The 20,634-nt window shown below is 33.7% G+C and overlaps 1 protein-coding gene across 10 annotated transcripts in view; it reads right to left on the reverse strand.

The window, feature by feature from the left end:
* EPHA5 (EPH receptor A5) overlaps positions 1–20,634 on the reverse strand; it is a gene marked incomplete at both ends in the record, with an annotated part of 340,499 nt that overhangs the window by 259,378 nt on the left and 60,487 nt on the right. For all 10 annotated transcript variants that reach the window (XM_080797649.1, XM_080797650.1, XM_080797657.1 and 7 more), the window contains one exon: positions 10,164–10,827. In XM_080797649.1, the coding sequence (XP_080653775.1) occupies positions 10,164–10,827 (664 nt within the window). The remainder of the gene's footprint in view (positions 1–10,163; positions 10,828–20,634) is intronic.

The raw sequence follows: 20,634 nt of genomic DNA on the forward strand, positions 1-20,634 counted from the left end.
ATAAGTTGACCCTATTACTACTTTTTAAATTCCCCCACCACCCCTCTTTGCAACCGCTGGCTGTGTCAAAGAGAGTTACTGCTGTCACAAAGCGAGGAGGACTCACTGTTGTGACATTTCATTTATCTGGGCAGCAACATGCTTGAAAGGAGACCGCCTAGTTCTATGTAAAGTATGGAAGACAATCAAGCACAGTTAAGCAAACCAGGGTTGACATATTAAATCATGCTTGAACCAAGAGAGCAACAACAGATGACACACAAAACCTTCTAAAGCGAATTTTAAATAAATAAATAATACAGGTCAGCCTGGTTCTAAAAAAAGAAGCTTTTAGCATTGGAAGATACTGGGGGTAAGTGAATAACAGAAAACCTTCACAGGAGAAAGAAATTACGTTGCTTTTTAATGATAAGGTGTAAAACTAGAGGTATAGTGTTGGAAAGGGAAGCATGAGGCGAACACTGGAAACCCTTGGTGTGATCACATCACATCACTTTCCAATCCATAAAATGGAAAACAAAATTCTGATAGTCCCACCCATTATTTAGGAAATGTCCTAATGGAATCCTTTCAAAGTGCTTTGAATTCATCAGAGGCAAAGCCCTTATGCATATGGAGTAGTGTGTTATTATTCTCCTTCACAATCACACAGCAGGAACTTTGGAAGCATTCATTCTCCAAGTCTGATTCCTGCTAACAATTCCATCAAAGAGATGGGAGTTATCCATCAGTCAAATTATCATTTGCTCTAATTGTTACTTCCCGCAAACTGTGGCTCTTCCTTCTTTCCTTTCCTTTTCTTTTTTAAACTATACCTCAACAGCACTCAAATGAGCAGGATATCTTCAAACTCAGAAAAGATCAAAACATATCAACAGATCACTTCTGTTCTTATACAGCAATTCCTACTGGCCAGCCTTAAACGCAGACAAAACATTTAAACACCAAAGAGAATAAAATACTAGAAGGCAAGATGTGACCCGTATCCATAACCAGAAATGACAAAGGATACAAAAGCATTTTTCATGTAATAAAAACCAGTTATGATATCATGGGTAGCTTAGATTTCATATGTTAACCGTTACAGTTAGTGGATGACACACTTTGTAGAAAAAACTATGCCAGGGCTAGTTGCTCAATGCCTTCCTGCTTTATAATAATTGGCATGTCCTTCTAGACTAATGTATAAGTGAAACTGAAAGGCAATACATTACACAGTTTCGGTAAGCAGCCTCCTTGCCTCTTCCCCAGTAAGGAGCAGAAACTAGATATATATGAATACATCAATTAGATAGATTGATAGCTACAGATTAAGTTTCCTCTTATTTACCTAGAGAGTTAGTGTTCTATGCAACCCTTAAAAGTGGTTAAGTATATATATATTTTTAAAGATTTTATTTATTTATTTGACAGACAGAGATCACAAGTAGGCAGAGAGGCAAAGAGAGAGGGGGGGAAGCGGGCTCCCCGCTGAGCAGAGAGCCCGATGCGGGACTCGATCCCAGGACCCTAAGATCATGACCTGAGCAGAAGGCAGAGGCTTTAACCCACTGAGCCACCCAGGCACCCGGTTAAGTATATTTTTCAAGGCTGATCCATACAGAAGGTGCACTAAATAAATTTCCACAGCTAGGGCACAAAACATTTAACATATTAATTGTAATAGAAATATGGTCCTCAAAAGAAATCGTCCTTTTAATTTGGGATCATCATTGATGTCGTATGTGATTACAAACTACAAATCAATTATTCTAATTAAACATGTTTATATACTGTACAAAGTACAGTACTAGAATGAAGAATCTAAAGTTAAATATGCAATTCTAACCCCAAGTCTAAACCGTGAAAAGGTAAAGGAAACCCTGAAAATGATCAAGCTACAAACACCTAGAAATGTCTAATTAAACGGAACAAAGACTGGGGTGAATTTTTTAATGTTTTGTTTTAAAGTAGGGGAGTTATAAGAAAAGTAGTATACGTTTTTCAAAGTCTGGGACAAGGAGACCACAAGGGATGCGAACAAAAGGGAGCTAAAGCATGGTTTGCCCAGCTCGCGCGGATCCTGCTGCTGCTCTGCAGGCCAGGTGGCGAGAGGTGGGGTGTGCAAAACCCAGAGACTTGGATTTTAATGCTCCAGAGTCCAAGAAAAGAGCCGCAGCCTTTTGTTAAGCAGGGACCCCTTCAGAAAGCCTGAAACCTTGCAGCGTTAGCTGGACACTCTCAAAAGAACATGGGGTAAAACACTGCGCATGCGCACAAGGACCGCTGAAGCGGCTTCTGTGTGCGCGACCTCTTGATGGGGAGAAGAAATTAATCATCAAGAATAGAAATCTGTGGCCTTCCCTGGTAAACTTTTGGTGTGTAAATCTACACTAGCCACCAAAAACCATCTTAATTTTAAATATTACAATCTTTCTCAATCCTGGCTGCACATTACCATGACCCAAGGTTTTTTTTGTTTTTTTGTTTTTTGTTTTTTTTTTAAAAAGAAGAAATAAAAAAGGTGACAGCCGGGCCGGTACTCCACAATGGGTCGGAATCTACTCTATGGTTTATATTATTGCATTGCACTATAGTCGTTGAGAATAGCAGACTTGGATAAAACTTGGTCTCAATAAAACTTCCTCAGTGAGAGGAAATGCTAAGTCATGTGAGGAACCCCTACAAGTCACTGAGAAAAGAGAAGCAACCCCAAAATGAAAAGGTAATTCATAAACTGGAGTGATTAGGACATGGGTGCCATTTGTACTTTTTTCTCTACTTTTCTGTGGTTTGATTTTTCCCCTAACTTTCCAATACTGCCTATTTATTATAACAGTAGAAAAAAACAGTGAGTATGGGATTCCTAAGATGATGTAATTAGCAGAAGTTAAAAAAAAAAAGAAAATATTATCATTAGATTTAATACTGTCAAAAATTATAGAACTATAATCTACATCGAAAACAATATTAAGGAAATCTGGAGGAGGAGATAAAGATATAATCAATGTGTAATCATTCTAAAATGACATGAGTAGTGAAATATCTTGACGAAATCCAAAGTGATTAGGATAAATATTTTGCTTTGCTGGAGAAAGTTTTAATCTTGATTTGCACTCCTATTTTCTCACTCATAAAAGAAGGTATACTAGTGAAATTCTTGAGTCTCTCTGTCCCTCCCAACCCCCATCTATCTATACCTTATATTTATAGTAATACTAATAACTGCTTTGTAAATTACACTTTGGGTAGGTCTCTAGGTCGCTAGAGACCTGGGTAGGTTGCTTTATTATGATTTTATTTATTATGATGATGACACATTCTGAATTGTTACTGTGCAAATGGATTGTAACATTAATGAACTGGAGCTCCATCATGGTCACATGGATATTGAATTAATGATTATATTCAAGTGGCTCATACTATACAAAACACCTCGACAATAAACTTTTATTAAAATGAGATGCACTGGATAGGGTCCTTTTATTATAATAAACTAATATAGAATGATAATTCCTAGAAAAATTAATGATATAGATCTTACAAAGGCCATATCTTAATTGCTATATTGTGAATTGATTTAAAATTCATAACATTTAAATGTGTTAGGACACAAAACATAGTCCCTTTAGTTTTATTGTTTGCTTCTTTTCTTATTTGGATAGCACAAAAAGTACTTTCATGAAGTCTGATAACACAAATCAGTATGGCTTTCATAGGAAAAGTTGTGTGTACAGAGAAATTTGTTGCTTAAAACTCACAGAATGTAATTCAGCAAACATCTCTGTGTCTGCTCTCAGATTTTCAAGAGTAAAAAGTTAAAAAAACAAAAAAAGAATGCAATTGGTAAGAAATGAAGTTGCCAACCCTTTCATAAAATCATTAAGTAAACTAAAACCTTAAAAGTGAACTGTAAAATCACCAGTTTTTGTGTGTAGTAAATTAAGGTTTTAAGATGATTCAGGCCTCAGTTCGAATCTCAGTCTTCCATTTCAGAAATGTGTGACTGTGGACACCTATGTGAAGATTCGGTCATTGTTGGATCAAAGAAACACTGAATTTTTAAAAAAGAAAAACCTTTCATCTTTCAATGAGTGTAATAACTTAGAAGAAGCTACCCACAATACTACTAAAAAATAATGAATTGTTTCATATTTGATAGGACTGTGTTTGAACACAGATATTATTAGGAATTCTGTATCCTTAAAATAGAGTTATATGTGTATGTATAGATTTAGCAGGTAATTTCAGGAATTGAAGCTCTTTTATTACCTTAATTTTACTATGCAAATACATCTTAAAATAGAATTTTAGAAAGTAAAGAGATATACACAAAATTGATTAATATAATATAATGGATCTCTGCACTAAAAGCTTCCTCTGTGTTAAAAGCTGTTCCTTAATCTCTTAACATGGCTTTTTCCCCCTTCCATATCTATGTTAAACATCACCTTTTCAGAGAAATATTTTCTTCCTGCCCTATCTAAACTGGCACACTCATACTGCTATAAGCAACTCTCATAATTTGTTAATGTAGATCTATATGTGTGTTTGTATACCTATGTGTCTGCATTTCTGGGATACAGGAATTATATACATGGAATACAGTGCCCAGTATAATCTGAACTTAAAGAAGGAGTGATATACCTACTCAGAGAGCAAATCTTCTTTATAAAGGCAGTTCTAGTGTATTTGCATAGTTTTGATTACCCAATAAATACAAATGTAGGATTATCCTTTGATAAATGATACTGCTCAAGAAGATGATATATATCTGAAAAAACTATCTATCTGAAAAAACAAGAGGATTTTTTAACCCAAAACCACCCTGTATTTTATAATAGATAGGCACATACTCCTGTAAATACATTTTATTTTAAAGAGCGTTATAAGGAGTAGCTAATGTTCATTGAATAAATACAGTGCATTAGGCAGTAAGTAATTTCCATATATCATCTCACAGCATTGCTATGACTTAGTTAGAGATGGAGAAAGAAAGTTATTAGGAGATTCAATAATTCAATAATTAACACAGGGATATAGAGCTGATAAATGTCAAGAGGCAGGACTGGAATCCAGGCATTCTGGCCAGAATATAGATTTGTGCTCAAACCACTAGAGTACGCTGCCTCTCAAAAGTAGCATATTCCCCAGGATATCCAAGTTAAATCAATCAGGTTTCATGACCACCTCATTGCCCAACAAAAGATATCAAAAGTACCAGTGTTGAGAAACCTTGATTTAGGGAAAAAAAAAAAAAAAAAAGCAAAAGCAAAAATGAATGCAAGGTATGCTTTAAAACTGTAACAAAACTAATCCAAAACATTAAGGAGGAGTTAAAAGAAAAAAATCTATTTTATTACTTTCATGCATAATACCTGCAAATGGATGAAGTGATTTAACCACTTAATTGTCTTGGTGATGGTTCTCAGAAGCAGGAGACACACACACATGCACCACTGACACCCTGTACTTTCATAATTACTAACTTCTGTTAAAATTTTGAAATTAAAATTAGTTTCCCTTTGTTGCATAAAAGAGCATACCAAATAGAACCAAAAGTTCAACCCCTTTGATGTTCTTTGGTAATGTGCCTAATTAAAAATAACTAGGCTCTCCAATGCATAATTACACAAGTACCTAATACACTATATTTCCAGTCAATTTTGTCTCAAACATAAATATGCACCAGAAGTATGAATGATCGACATACTACTCCCTGCAGTATCTGGACTATTTCTGAATCAAGGTTTTTCTTGAGCTCAGTATTTTCGCTACATTTTCCTTGCTAGGCAATCATCTCCCAGTTGGACAATTAATAAGTGCTTTTTTCCACAGCCCTTGGCATGTAACCTCGCTTACCCTGTATTTTAGCATGCACTATATACCTTCTTCACTCTGACTGGTTTTGGCAGTGACCCACAATCTAAATCTCTTTCCTCCATTTGATATAAGTGAAACTATAATTATCTAGGGGTAATTTCAAATTACTACTTCATTCCACTAGCAACTGATGAAGATTAGTGGTCTTGCCTTGCATCTGAGTAAGTCAGCAACATAATCACAAGAGAACTCAGCAGGCAACATTTGATTCATGCGAACTCAATTACTTCTGTCAAATACATTCACTTCAATAAAAAGCAAAAACTTCCAAAATGTGTTTTTGCTAATAATTTGTACTCAAAAAAAAAAATCATATGACTCTTAAGGGAAAAAATAGCATGAATTTCATCAGAAATAATAATAAATAACAAGTAGGAAAACATATTTGTAGAAATGGATTTAATACCTTATTAGTTTCTCAAAATAAACATATTTCAAAGAAATAAATTTGTATACTTAAAACAGTTTATTATTGAAAATTTGGGCATATAAATAAGCCATAGAAAAATAAATGCATTCTATAATTTAAGTTAATGCAATAGAAACCAGAGTATTCTGCTACCTCATTAAAACCAGGTTATTATGGGATAGTCAGTTTCTCTTAAAGAAAGTAAAATAAGGGGTCATGAAGAAAAGATGATAGATCATGAATTGCTAAATGGACAAGGACTTCTGAATCACTTCTTGATTGTCTTCTGGGTTGAAGCCATATGTTAATGAGCAGCCTAGCTTTCTGTATCCTGAATGTTTAGTCTCTAAAAGACCTTGGGTCAACTCCATGATGCACATATACCAGGTCACATGAGCATGATCTGACAGCAACTACCTGGTCAAATCCTCATAAAGTAAATATTACCATATGATTATCATTACAATGGATTTACTCAAATTTCAGCTTCTTTATATAGTCATATCTTTAATTAAATCCCAACATATTTTGATTATCAAAGAAATGGTAATTAAATGTAAATGTATAATAAGAGTATATTATAAAAACATTTCAGGATGTTCAGGATGTTCGAAAGTCTAGATCACTAAGACGGTCTCCATAACAGTTAATACATCATATGCCAACCATGTATGACTTAACACAAAGAACTTGAAAATTCGGCCTGAGAATCTTAGGACTAAGAAATGACTGGTTTAAGAGGCACGTTTGTCAATTCTGTGACCAAAGAGACTTTCTACAGATGATTTTAAAGTTAAAAAATGCATTAATACAGTAGTTTCCCCTTATCTACACTTTAGTTTCTGGCGGTTTGTTACCTGCCGTCAACAGCAGAAGAGAAACAGATGATCCTCCTGCCATATCCTCCGAAGGTTAACAGTAGCCAAATGATAGGTCACAGTGCCCATGTCATTCCCCTTACTTCATTTCATCTTGTAGGCATGCTATCGTCTCACATCATCCCAAGAAGGGTAAGCACAATACAAGATATTTTGACAGACAGTGAGAGACCTCATTCATATAACTTTTATTATAGTGTAGAGTAGTTACATTTTATTATTTATTGTTAATCTGTTACTATGCCTCACTTATACATTAGACTGCCACATAAGAAAAAGCATAGTGTTTATAGGGTTTGGTAATATGTGCAATTTCAGGCATCCCTGGGGATCTTGTAATGTAACCCCCTCAGATAAGGGAGGACTACTGCAAAATTAAATCACAATATTCTTTTATACTTTTGCCCATTCTACTCTCTCTTTTGATTCATTTTTCTACTTCTTGCCTTTTGATTTCTTGCTCATTCCTTAAGATAACATTCACCACCGCTGCCATCAAGGACCATGTGATCTATTAGAGGTGAAGAGAGTCATTAATCAAACAATAAATCAACAAAAAGATGCAAAATCATAACTCTAAATGGCTCTCTATTATTATTTACTTATATATGTCATAAGTCAATAATAGAGAGGCCTGATCTTGAAGACTCAGGGATAGCTTCCCTGAAGAAGAGTTGCTGGATGATAAATTTGAAGGATTAGTATGAGTTAATCAGGAATGAAGTTGGTAGAAGAATGTTTCAGGGCAAGGAAACAGAACCACAGAACAAGTAGTAAAAGTGAGCTTTTGAGAAGGAGAAAGAAAGCCAGTGTGACTAGTGCACAGAGAAGAGGAGGAAACATAGCTTAAGATGTGTCTAGAGCAAAATCAAGCAGAATCTTAAGCTATTGTAAAAACTTATCTTAAAGGAAACCACTGAAGTATTTAAAGTTTGTGGTGGGGTAAGTGGGGGCGGAGAAGGATGGGTGTGTGTAACAACGAGATTTGCATTTCTGTAAAGGCATATAGTCACATGACTCAAAAATCAAAATATTATTATATAAAGTCATTCATTATATTTAAAGTAAAGTTTCTGTAGGGAGGCACCATTCATATAGACTGCGTTGTGTAGAACACCCCACTGCCTCTCAGTTAGGTTACCACTCCTCAGTTATTAAAAGTATGAGAAGAGAAATGTATGCACTGAGTATCTGGACTAAGTAGTGTCAGAACACTACTTCCCCAAGATGCTTTCATGATAAGAATGCACAGGACCTTTTAATCCCCGCAACAATCAAAAATTGTCTTCTATAAATGCAGAGATGTTTCATACCCTCTGTCCATTTGGAGAAAGACAAAGTTCATTTTGTTCTGACCCAAAGTGACCACGTATCAATCTCTTAAGTGATATAAATAATCAAATAGAGCATTTGCTTTATAATACTGGTAAACAAAACTTTAGAAATAGTAAGATTTATATTGTAAATATTTTAGACGAAATAATGAAATGTGTTCAACAGATTATATTTAATCTCCTGCTTCTGATTCTACAATTACATGTATCTTCACCGTACACTAAAAGGCACTGTTCAAGAAGAAAAGTTAAGATAATGTTAGAATTTTTCTTTAAATGCAACCCCAAATGAAAAATAATTCACTTCCCTGAAAAGTTTAAAATAATTTACAAAACATAATTTTGACTTAATAGAACTTTATATATGTGTATATACATACACAAAAGTATAGAGAGTTGTAGACTAAATAAAAATACAAATATAAATTTAATTGTAGATGATATTGTAGGAATACAAAATAAAAGCTGATGTTGAAAAATAATTTTAACGATGGTGCAACATATTTCAAGGGAGAAATAATTAAGTAAAGTCACTATTATTTACTGATCATTTCCCTAGTTTTGATTCCCTGAATCTATAATCAATCTATAGTAGGCCTGAATGAACATGAACAAGTTTGATTCATATAAAATAACAGATTCAGAAAAAAAAAATGCACCTGAAGCTACCAGGTGGTATTACGGACTTCTCAGCATTTAGTTTTCTCTTCAGTGAACAGTAACTCTCCTTGCCTATTTAGCATGTGCACAGCATGGTGAAAACAAGCTCAGGTTCATAAGGATGAAGGATTTTTTTTTTTAAATAAAAATATTTTCTTCTTCATATGCGGTTCTTCATTCTGATATAAAGCATTAACCTATTCCAAAAAGCCATTGTTAAATATCTAAATTTAATTCACTATGCTGTGGGCAAAATGAGGGTATTTTCAAATGAAAAGGGAAATACAAATAATCAAGTTTCAATTTAAAACAAAAATTAAAACAGAAAAAAAATCCCCAAGTATAAATTGCTTTGAAATAACTTTTTTTTTTTTTTTTTTTGGTATTGGCTCTATCTCCAAAGCTATTTTCTTGGGTACTACTTATTATGCATTCAATATTGACGTGTAAGTTTTTAAAAGCAAACATGTAATAGCAATTATAGGTAAACAACACAGTAAACTAAGTACTGTCAGCTGACAAGCATTTGCATATGGAGTTCATATGGTCGAACTTATTTCTGAAGAATTTTTTTAAAGGCAGTCAAAAGCATACCAAACAAGTCTCAGCTAACATTTGCATTTGAATTTTATATAGCAAGGTAAGGGTCCTACCATTTTCTCTTCATGGAGAGAAAACAGCAGTAGAGCAGCAGACAGTTTTTTTCTTCATACAAAGAGAAAATTCCTTTGGTTTAAGTTACTCAAAAATAAAACTCCTGAAAGCAAAATGAATATAAAATACTGCACTGCAAGTAAGACACTCTCTGAACATTAATTATGTATATCCATCAAAATATTACATTAAATCTTTGACCGTTACCAGAAATTTTAAAATTCGGAGAGAAATCAAACTTGAGGAGAAATAATCTCCATAAATTAGCAAAGCAAAAGGTCACCTGTCCATCATCACTGGAGGAAATACACACACATGATCCAAATGAAGCGGACAGCCCCTGCACGTCTGCAGGCAAATTCTTACCTTGACAGGTGCCATTTTTCTCTTCATATCCTGCCTTGCACATGCATTTCCCGATGGGCACCAGCCACTCCCCTTCAGCACTGCAGTGCATTTTGGGTGGTTCGTCCGTCACAGAGTGGTTGACGCAGGAGCCCGACACTTCAAGCAATTGCGAAGAATCAGCTCCAGTGATTGTGTCGGGGAACACAGCCAAGTGTCTTACCACCGAAGGGCATTTTTTATAGTACACACGCACAGACACCAGAGCAATGCAAGCACCCACATCTTGAAACGCAAGATAAAATCCCTTTTTGGTTAGAGGTCCTACATCTCTGACCTCTGTATTCAGTTTCATAACCCGGTCACCGAGATCAAGCTCGGTAAAGCTTTCATCGGCCGCGATAGTATCGATCTTGATGTACTGGTTTTCCTTGATGTTTCTCCCGTTCTCATCATCTGACTCGAAGTAATACATGTTAAAAGTTTCCTTACAGGTTCCCAGTCCTCCAGGAAGACTGTTGCAGTCCCGCAGAGTAAACTTGAGTTCTATAAAGATTCTGGAAGCACCTTCGTTGGAAATCCAACTGGTCAAAAGCCAGTTATTCTGATTCTGTTCCATAACTTTGCATACTTGGTATGTGTGGATAGGGGCATAATTTTCATCAACTTCACCAATCTCTTCCCACTGTATAAATAGAAAGACAATTAGAGAGTATTTAGAAAATAACTAACAAAAATTATCACAGAAAACTATTTTAGATATAGAAATTTCTGCAGCCTTAATCTATGGTATTGGGAGAAGGAGCTCTACAACGAGAATTTTTTTAAAAATACCTTTTTAAATTAAGTAAATTAATAGAACATTATTCTTTGTCTCCACTAACTCAAAAGTTAACACAAATGAATTTGATGTAAAAAAAAAAAAAAATGCATGTGTTTCAGAGAAAAGGTAGAAGTAAATTGAATGTGGGTGAGGTTAACACAAAGGAGCAGCAAGAGGAAATTAGTTGTATTTGGGAGAAAGTTAAGTATGTATACTAACAGAGTAGATAAAGTGTGACAGAAAAAAAGTACATTTTTTAAAAGACAACAGCAGAAAAAAGCAATAAATGTGAAAAAGAAGGGAGAAAAAATGTAAAATGTGAATTCACACTTACTTAATTCTGGCATGGTATAAATAACACATCAATGTTATAATACTTGCAAGAAAATTCATTAGTTTAAAAGCAATAGTAGATGCTTATTTCACTGACCCAATCCTTTTGGGATTCTTTTGCAAATTGGATTGCTAAATGTTTATTCATAAGTGTATCTATAAAACATATACCTAGAGACAGATATAAAATAGAGATTAAAATTATATATGAATAGCTTTGGCATTTGAATCCTGAGCTTTTGGGAATGCATTAATTATTTTTACCAACCCATTATTTCACACAGAGTGACCTTAAGAGTTCTAAATATAAACAGGGTACAGAAAAAAATTAAGTATGATTTATATAGCTTCCAAAGTATTTGGTCAGAGAGAGGTAGGCTTAGCTCTTTCCCAATAAAGTATTCCAGTTTTAAGACTTCTGATGTACCGTAATCACTTCCTGAACAGTATAGAAACAAATTTTTATTCTCCATAAAGACATTATTATTATAATTTTAGAAGTTATTTAAAGACTCATAAAGAACCTATGTGTACAAAATTACACATATTTTTGTTTTAAATCTTTTAAAATGGCCCTAAAACACAAAAATCAATGAAATCATACTGACTTCCAATAAATCCAGCATGTGATTTCAGACATTAAGTATTATAGATAATAAACTTCATAGAACTTCATCTCTTTAGACATGAAATTAAATAGAGCGTTATTTCTTGATTCTGTTCAACTGACACAGATGTGAAAAATGTGGAGTCACAAGGGATGCACATAAATCGTGTACCTCAGATGGTCCCTCTCAAAATTCTAGCTGCCGTCAGACAGGCATAAGTAAAAGGTGCTAATGAGGGAAAACTGCTGAGTTCCTTAAATTCACAAGAGAGAGACATCAAGATTTTATCTTAACCACTTTCACATCACAGTGTTATGTGAAGCCTTAGTTCTTTCATTTAATCTCAGTTTTGTCTTCTCTCAAAATGTACATAAACTCTACTTAGCTTCAGGTTTCCAAAACAGCTTTCTATCTCAGCAGTCTGTCACTAAACTATTCACATCGTCTTCCTGAAGTGATCCAGCTATCAATCTTTTTATTATAAATGGTTACTGAATGCCATTATTAACATTTCATGCAAAATAATACCTCACCTAACCGAAAATCATACAACTGATCAACTGGTTAAGTTAAATATATATATTTGAATTAGTAAAATGGAAACATCATCAAAAAATTTCTTCTCTAAAAAAGGAAAATAAAAATGCTACATTATCTCTGTTTTATTTTATAAGTCTTCCAATACAAAACACAAACAGACTTCAAATCCTTGACCTTAGATCATTTATAAAATAAAAACTATCTCTGCATCGTAATTCCAACAGGATACTGCTAGCAAGTGAAAGGAATTGGAGAAGTTAAAGGAATCAGAGCAACAGCATCTTCTAAGAAGATTATAAGGCAAGCAATTCACAGTCTTTGTCTGTATAAAGTCCAAGGTACCACAAATATTATTAAAAATGCAAGCCAAGCAGCACTCAACAAGACAGCTTAATAGTTACTGCTTCAGGTGATAATTTCAAAGTATGTGCATAAGCATCTTACTTCTCTGAATATTCTCAATTAAGAGAAGAAAAACTATAATTTTCTTTGAAGTTAGAATGTATCATGGTGAAATTTTATTTATTTTTCTTTTCAAGTGTCCAAAATATAAATGAAGTCTCACATTTTCTATTTTTAATGAGTGAATAGAAATACTTTAATTTAAATAATTATAGCCATAAGCCATTCAGAGAATCAACTGGGGAATGCATACACATTTCCCATGAATAACTGCTACTATGTAGACAAATACACTAAGACATAGACAGAAAATTTTAATTTATTTTGGATTGACTAGTTGAACTACAACTTCGAATTCTTCCAAGTTTACTTCCTTTTAATACAAAGTGGACATCTTGCCGTCCTCAGTAATGATCATACTGACGAAGAAGAAACAATGGGGATGAAAAGAAAGTAACACCAAGAACTCAAGAATGTGGCAGGTATATCCTTAGACACTTTTGCAAATGTCATGTCAAGGAAACTATAGCAGTTTAACGAAGGCACAGATAGAAAACATACTATTTTTGGTTCATTTTTGTAGGATTTCCTATGACCCCACGGTTTAATAAAGTATTTGCTGTTCCTTGATTATCACAAGCAATGTGCCTGGGCATTTTGGAATTGTGGTCACTGAATGCAAATGGTGGTGTTCTCTTTTCTTCAAGTCTAGCAACTCCTGAAGACCCACCATCTGGGTTGGGCCTTCTCGGTTCCTTTCCTCTTTACTCTTGTATCTTTAAGATTAAAGAACTGGTTTTACACAGTCAGCTTGGGCTGGCTTGATTTCTTCCCCAGATGCTTAGGCTTGCCCCTTTTCCAGCTGAGCACTGAAAGCTCTTAAGTTGTATTCAAATTCAATGCTTGACCAGGACCTGCAAGCCAGTCACATTCATCAGAGCAGCGACAAACAAAATGGACTTATTTTCATATCCATGTGTGACTTATGACAAACATCCCAAAGTTAGGGTTACTAACTTTTCCTACCCAAACCAGAACTACCCATAACTCAAACACTCTATTCTAGTCATTAAATGTCCCATATAAAATATTAGAAGGGGCCTTCAAAGGTCTGGCTTTATCATTCATATTAGAAGTGAGGAAACTGAAGACCAGACAGAAGGAAAGATTTTCCCAAGCTCACAGAGGACAACCCTTTCCATCTGAGCATTCCATCTGCCTGTGTCTTCCTCTGTCTTCTTGTTGGCACATCTCTGTCCCTGAAAGTGTATTTGTGTGTGGGATTCCTTGATTAACTGCCATCAATTGCTACCCAACTCTGTCAAAAGGAAATTCACATTTTCTCGCCATCATCTAGCTATAAACCTTTTTTCTTTCTCTCTCTCTTTTCCTTGCTTCTTTCCTCATGAATTCCTTGCTTGTTTCCTTCCTTCTTTCCTTCCTTTCTCCTCCCATCTCTCTCTTTCTCTATGTACACACATCACATACACACACACTCTGAAATATAGATATGAGAGTAGACACATGGTTGCCTTATTCTCTACTGTATCTCAGAGTCTGACACCACAGGGCAATATATTGTACGAATGAATTAATATCAAATATATACACATTCCTCCTTAGTCCAGAGATCTGTTAATCCAAAATATGCAATAATTCAAACATGGTAAATAAATAATTGTATGATTTGTCTTTTGTGTTTGTTCACACAAAGATAAACTTTGTTGTGCAAATTGTCTACATTTTATAAATTTAAAATGGAGAGTTTATAAATTCATGGGTTTTTTTTCAAAATTAATCTTCAATAAAAAGCTGGAAGCATTTAAGATATTTTCTTTTGTTCACTAATCCATACAATTACTTGGAGTCCAGTTTTGTGTATTAACCTATAGAACTAATTTGCATTAACATAGATCTTAATAATTTTAATTTATAGCTTAGTTTAAGTATTATTTTGACCATGTTTAAAAATACTCTTTTCATTTTTTACCCACTAATCTTCTTCACTATTCTGTACAAATTAAAAGCTCAGAATATGGCATATGAGCTAGCAGCACTAAACTTTATTTCACATTTCAGTCAAACAACATTATGACTTTCTTAGGTATTTTGTTTAGCAGAGTGATATAAAAATATAGCTAAGAATCACTTGCTTTCAGTTTTACTCTGACTGCCCAAAAAAGCAAGACCCTGTTTACAACATAAGTGATTCTTTGAATATAGGGATAATTACCCTATATTTGTGATTTAATATCACAATATTTTGTATAATACCTTTTGAAATGCTCCAAAAAGAAATTAATTCCAGGTTTCCTATTATATTTAAAATACTTTTAAATGTCATTTACTATGATCTGCAGTATGTGTGTATACGTGTGCATGTATCTTTCCAATTGTTGCCTCCTAATATTTTAACCTAAAGTCTAGAATTCTGGAAGCTTCTTGTTATGCAAAAATCAGATGAAATACAATATAGGGGTGCCTGGGTAGCTGAGCTGGTTAAAGGTCTGCCTTTGACTCAGGTCATAATCGTGCTGCATTGGGCTCCCTGCTCAACAGGGAGCCTGCTTCTCCCTCTCTCTCGGCCACTCCCCCTGCTTGTGCTCTCTCTCTCTCTCAAATAAATACATAAAATCTTTTTTTTTTAATTTTATGTATTTATTTGACACACAGAGATCACAAGTAGGCAGAGAGGCAGGCAGAGAAAGGGGGAGAGGCAAGCTTCCCACTGAACAGAGAGCCTGATGCGGGGCTCCATCCCAGGACCCCGGGATGATGACCCGAGCTGAAGGCAGAGGCTTTAACCCACTGAGCTACCGAGGTGCCCTCAATAAATAAAATCTCAAAAAAAAAAAAAGAGAAACACAATATAAAAAATCATAAATTTCAAACACAGCGAAGATTTTCATTAGTTTGTGTCATTTTTTTCTATTTTGATGTACTGATTAAAATTAGGTAAAATACAGTCAAATAAAGATAACTGAATTGCTTATTTTCTGGTTTTCCCCAGATGCATGGTAAACAATACTAATGTTCATCCCCATAACGTTTTATAAAACTTACTATGCTTACATAAAATTAAGAAGTTTTTCCTTTCCTTTTCTTACATTTTTTTATTTTTGTTTTTTGTTTTTACTTATTTGATAGACAGAGAGCAAGCATGAGTCATCTACTAAAGAAATTCAATCTTTCTAATAGCTATGGTTCTTTAGTAAAGTAAATATGACAAAATATATCAACTTTCAACAAAAATAATTTGAACCAACAATCTTGTTCCACTTCCTCAATAATATGTTAGATTATATCAGACAGGCATTTGAGTTGCTTAAAACATCTTTAAAATTCATGAGTATGATGCAGAAATATTACTAGAGAAAACTCAATTAATTTTCTGTGTATGAATAAAGGTGAAGTCAATTACATGGGCTCAAATTCAATTCATGAAATAAAAATACTCGAGAAAGACATAACTTAAACTTCCAAGTATATATGAATAGTTTCACAGGGAACCATAGGCAATTGAGCATCTGCTTACAACACTAAATATGAATGTCAAAGGAGATTTTTTCCCCTAAAAAAACAATTCATAGTTTTTTCTTTAATGTTGAAGTAATTTTTTTTTGAAAAAGGAAAGAATAAATGAGAAGAAAGAAAATACTAAATTCTTTCTTGTATTTGTTAAAAAAGATTATCCAAATGCAGTTGAAATGAATTTAACATGGGGAAATCAAAAGGACCGTATAAGTGAAAAATGCACAGAGAGGTTCATGTTTAGCAAAACCGGAATTTCCTACTAAATACTGTGATGAACATGATCTAAAAAACAAAAAAGAAAATGTATATATCACAACTCTTTATACATTTATTGTTATTCTATGTTTAAGAAGGCATATAGTTTCACATAAAATTATAAAATATGTCATAAATACTACACATTTTAAAATCTGGCTTCCTCTCTTGAAAAATTCACTTAGGAAAACCAATTCAAATTTATCAAATGGTCAGTAATTTCAAAGGTGGCATGAGCTAAGTGGATAAGCACTCCTGGAATTAACAAATGATTAAATTGATTTAAAGTCTTAAACGAGCTCATTAGTATTTTATCGAAAGGCAGTCCCATTAAATATGATATCTTATCTAGCTTGTCAGTGATTTTGTGCTATAGAGTTGTAATTTTAAAAGAAGCAGCTAAAAACAAATAGATTTATAAATCACTGATCTAGTTTAGTTCCATATCAGTTATACTGTATATCAGGACAACATGCTTAAGTAGCTTACCACTGTATATTTTCTATCATGTTAAATACCAAGAGATGGTTAACCCAACATTTGATAACATGTAAAACTGTTGGAATATTAATAATCTTTCATGTACTATAAAAAAGTTTATATAACAATAAAAGTTTACATAGTCTATGAGTTTCTATCTTTCTAAAGAAATGATTGTGATCTCAATTCCATACTCACTTAAGCAAGAGTACATATTTACCATGAACATTTTAAGGTCTAAGAAGTCATACATTTCTATGTTTCAGGATTTCACAGTGGACACACATGCGCGTGCACACACACGTATACACATGTGTAAATGTGTAAATAATTCCTTCCTGACAGTCATTGTGAGATGTTAGAAATGATCCTCCCAGTGTTATCTAAATACATATCTTCTCAATAACACTTAAAATTTCAGAGTGACATTACTACTCTCTTTAATATAAATACTGTCCTCTTACAGGTAGCTACAAATTCTGTGGGGAAGCTTTCTTTTCAAAGCAATATAAAAGTTTCATTAAATAAGGAAAAAAAAAACCATTTTACTTGGAATTCAGTTTAATGAAAATAAAGTATATTAACTTCTGGTGCACTTGATATTTCAGGCAAAACAGATACAATTATACCCTTTCTATTCTGGCAAGAAAAAAAAAATTCAGTAAACCATTTGCAACTCTGGATTATTAATCCAACCTATAAGATATACCAGAAAATATAATGTTGTCTGTGCTCTCTAGTCATTAACTCTGGTCTCATTTTTCAATAGATAATATTGCACTTGCAGTGTAGGCCTTGACAGCAGTGCCCATAAATCAATTCCATATTTCACATTAATCATGTTCATGTAATCAGTGGCTATTCAACACAAATTTCCATCCTTTTTGTTGGGAAACAGACACATTGGAGCTTTGAGCTTATTCAAGCTTAAGTGATTGTATTGCCATAATATGGACTGAAGTCTACTTCATCCACTTGCCACAGCTGTATTAATGAAATGCTGTAGAAATGGAGGCCATCTACATTTAGCATGTTGTCATGTCAGGAGCTGGAACTTCCTAGGGAGTGGTTTTATTTTTCAGAATCCCAGTGCTGCTCCCTTTGATACGGAACTAAAAGAAGGCACGGCCATAGGTCCGTGGCAAATCCCTCCTCTGCATTCGCTGAGCCTTGTCTGGCCGAGACAGGGATCTCAACAAAACAACAGCTCTTCGAGGAAAACATGGGCATTTAAAATGTTCAGTGATACTTCTAAAATGACAATTTCAGAATTTCAGTGTTTATTTTTCATGTTTTGGATCATTAGTTTAATGCAAATTTAATTTTGACCTACATTAGACTGTGGAACTTTATTATAGGGAACACTATTTAAAGATAGTGATGACTAACATTATAGAAATTATTTTTACCTATCAATTTAATCTAAATATTTTTATTGAATTTTATTAATTTGTAACTTGAGAATAACTGTGAAAATAGATTTTTCTAAGAATTATAGGCAAATATGAAATCTTTACAGCATTAGTGGAATTGAAACAGTAAGGAATATAAATCTTTCATTCTTCCTACTTGGATCTTCTGCCTATATTTTTTTCTTATCTTCAAATATTGTTTCCTCTCTCTCAAGAAATTGTCTCTTTCTTAGGTTAGTAACCGTAAATGGGAACAGTGAAATTAATTTTGTAGTATGATTTTAATCTTAAAATTAAAACAAATTATCAACTGCCATTTTCCTCTGCTTATCAACACAATCCCCTTTACCAATATATTCTGGTAATTGGAAACATAAATAGAGTAAATATAGATAACAGGTAAGTCTAGTTATGACATAGAAATATATAATTTTTAGCCTAATAATCTTAGATGTTATTTGAAACTTTCATATCTATTTGTAGATGAGCAAACAGGACTCTTGTTATGATAAAAATGTATTCATAATTACAAGAGGTAATTGTCTGTGACTTCCATTTATTCTTTCGTGTGTTACACAGCTAATAGTCTATCTGGTGTATAACTAACAGTTCCCAGTAAAGATGGCTCAGTGGGCTGCTGGGCATCTCAAGCTCTTTGATGATACTTTTCCATTCCAATTTTAATTAGTTATAATTAATATAGAATAAATCTACATACATTTAAATGTGTGTTTTATTAGGAAAAAAGTAGGCAGATATGTAATCAAATTCTAGAAAGGCTATAGGGGACAGGGCCTCTTCTATGTTGTTGGTGGGAGTATATACTAGTAGCCAAATCTGGGGAGCTATCTAGCAATACATGGCAAATTATTATCTTTTTAACTAGGATTGTCACATGTGATTAGAAATATGTATGTCAAGATGCTATCTCCAACACTGCTCGCCAAACATTAGAAACAACATACATGCCCTCAGTAAGAATGAGTAAAACGTGTTATATTTGGACTATATATCATTGAACAAGAGTTAACATTCATTCGTTTATGTAAAGATTGCAAACACATGATATAAGGAAAATGAAGACTTTTTTTTTAAACAACAAAGCTATACTTTAAACATAAATAAATAATCTTTAAAAATAAATAAAACAATACTATAAATTATGTTTATTACATCATATAATCATATGGTGATAAAAGTAAAAAGGAACAGAGGAAAGTTCACTAAATTTATGAGAATAGATTAATAAAAAGAAACATGAAGATTGAATAAAAAAATGACACAGCTGCAGAGACCTCTAGAACAAAATAAAGCATATTGGCATATACGTAATGAAAGCCCCAGAAAAGAAGAAGAGAGAAGAGAATGAGAAGCATGGTATTTGAATAAGTTATCAAGATTTAGCTAAATTTAATGAAAAAGACTGATGAGTAAATCCAAAATGCCCACTAAACTTAATTAATGTATAACAAGATCCATGCCTAGACGTATTATAATAACACTACTGAGAGCCAAAACATTAAAAAAAAAAAAAAAAAAAACTGAGGGGCACCTGGGTAGCCATCACAGATAGCTAGTGAACACATGAAAAGATGTTGAATGTCATTAATATCAGGGAAATTCAAATTAAAACCATAATGAGATATCATTACACACCTATCTGAAATGCATTAATTTGTGTGTGTGTGTGTGTGTGACAACATCAAATGTTGGTGAGGATGTGGAGAAACTGGATTGCTCATACATTGTTCATGTGAATGTAAAATAGTACAGTAAAACAAGCAATTTCTTATAAAGCTAAACATGAAATTGTTATACAATGTAGCACGTTCATTCTTCAACACTGGTCCCAAGTAAATGAAAATATGTTCACAAAACGTGCATGTTCATAGCAGTTTTAAGATTTTATTTATTTATTTGACAGAGAGAGAAATCACAAGTAGGTGGAAAGGCAGGCAGAGAGAGGTGGGGAAGCAGGCTCCCTGCTGAACAGAAAGCCCGACGAGGAGCTCGATCCCAGGACCTTGGGACCATGACCTAAGCCGAAGGCAGAAGCTTAACCCACTGAGACACCCAGGCGCCCCTTATAGCAGTTTTATTTTTTT

This window comes from Martes martes, assembly GCF_963455335.1.
Source record: "Martes martes genome assembly, chromosome: 2".
Taxonomy (NCBI): domain Eukaryota; kingdom Metazoa; phylum Chordata; class Mammalia; order Carnivora; family Mustelidae; genus Martes; species Martes martes.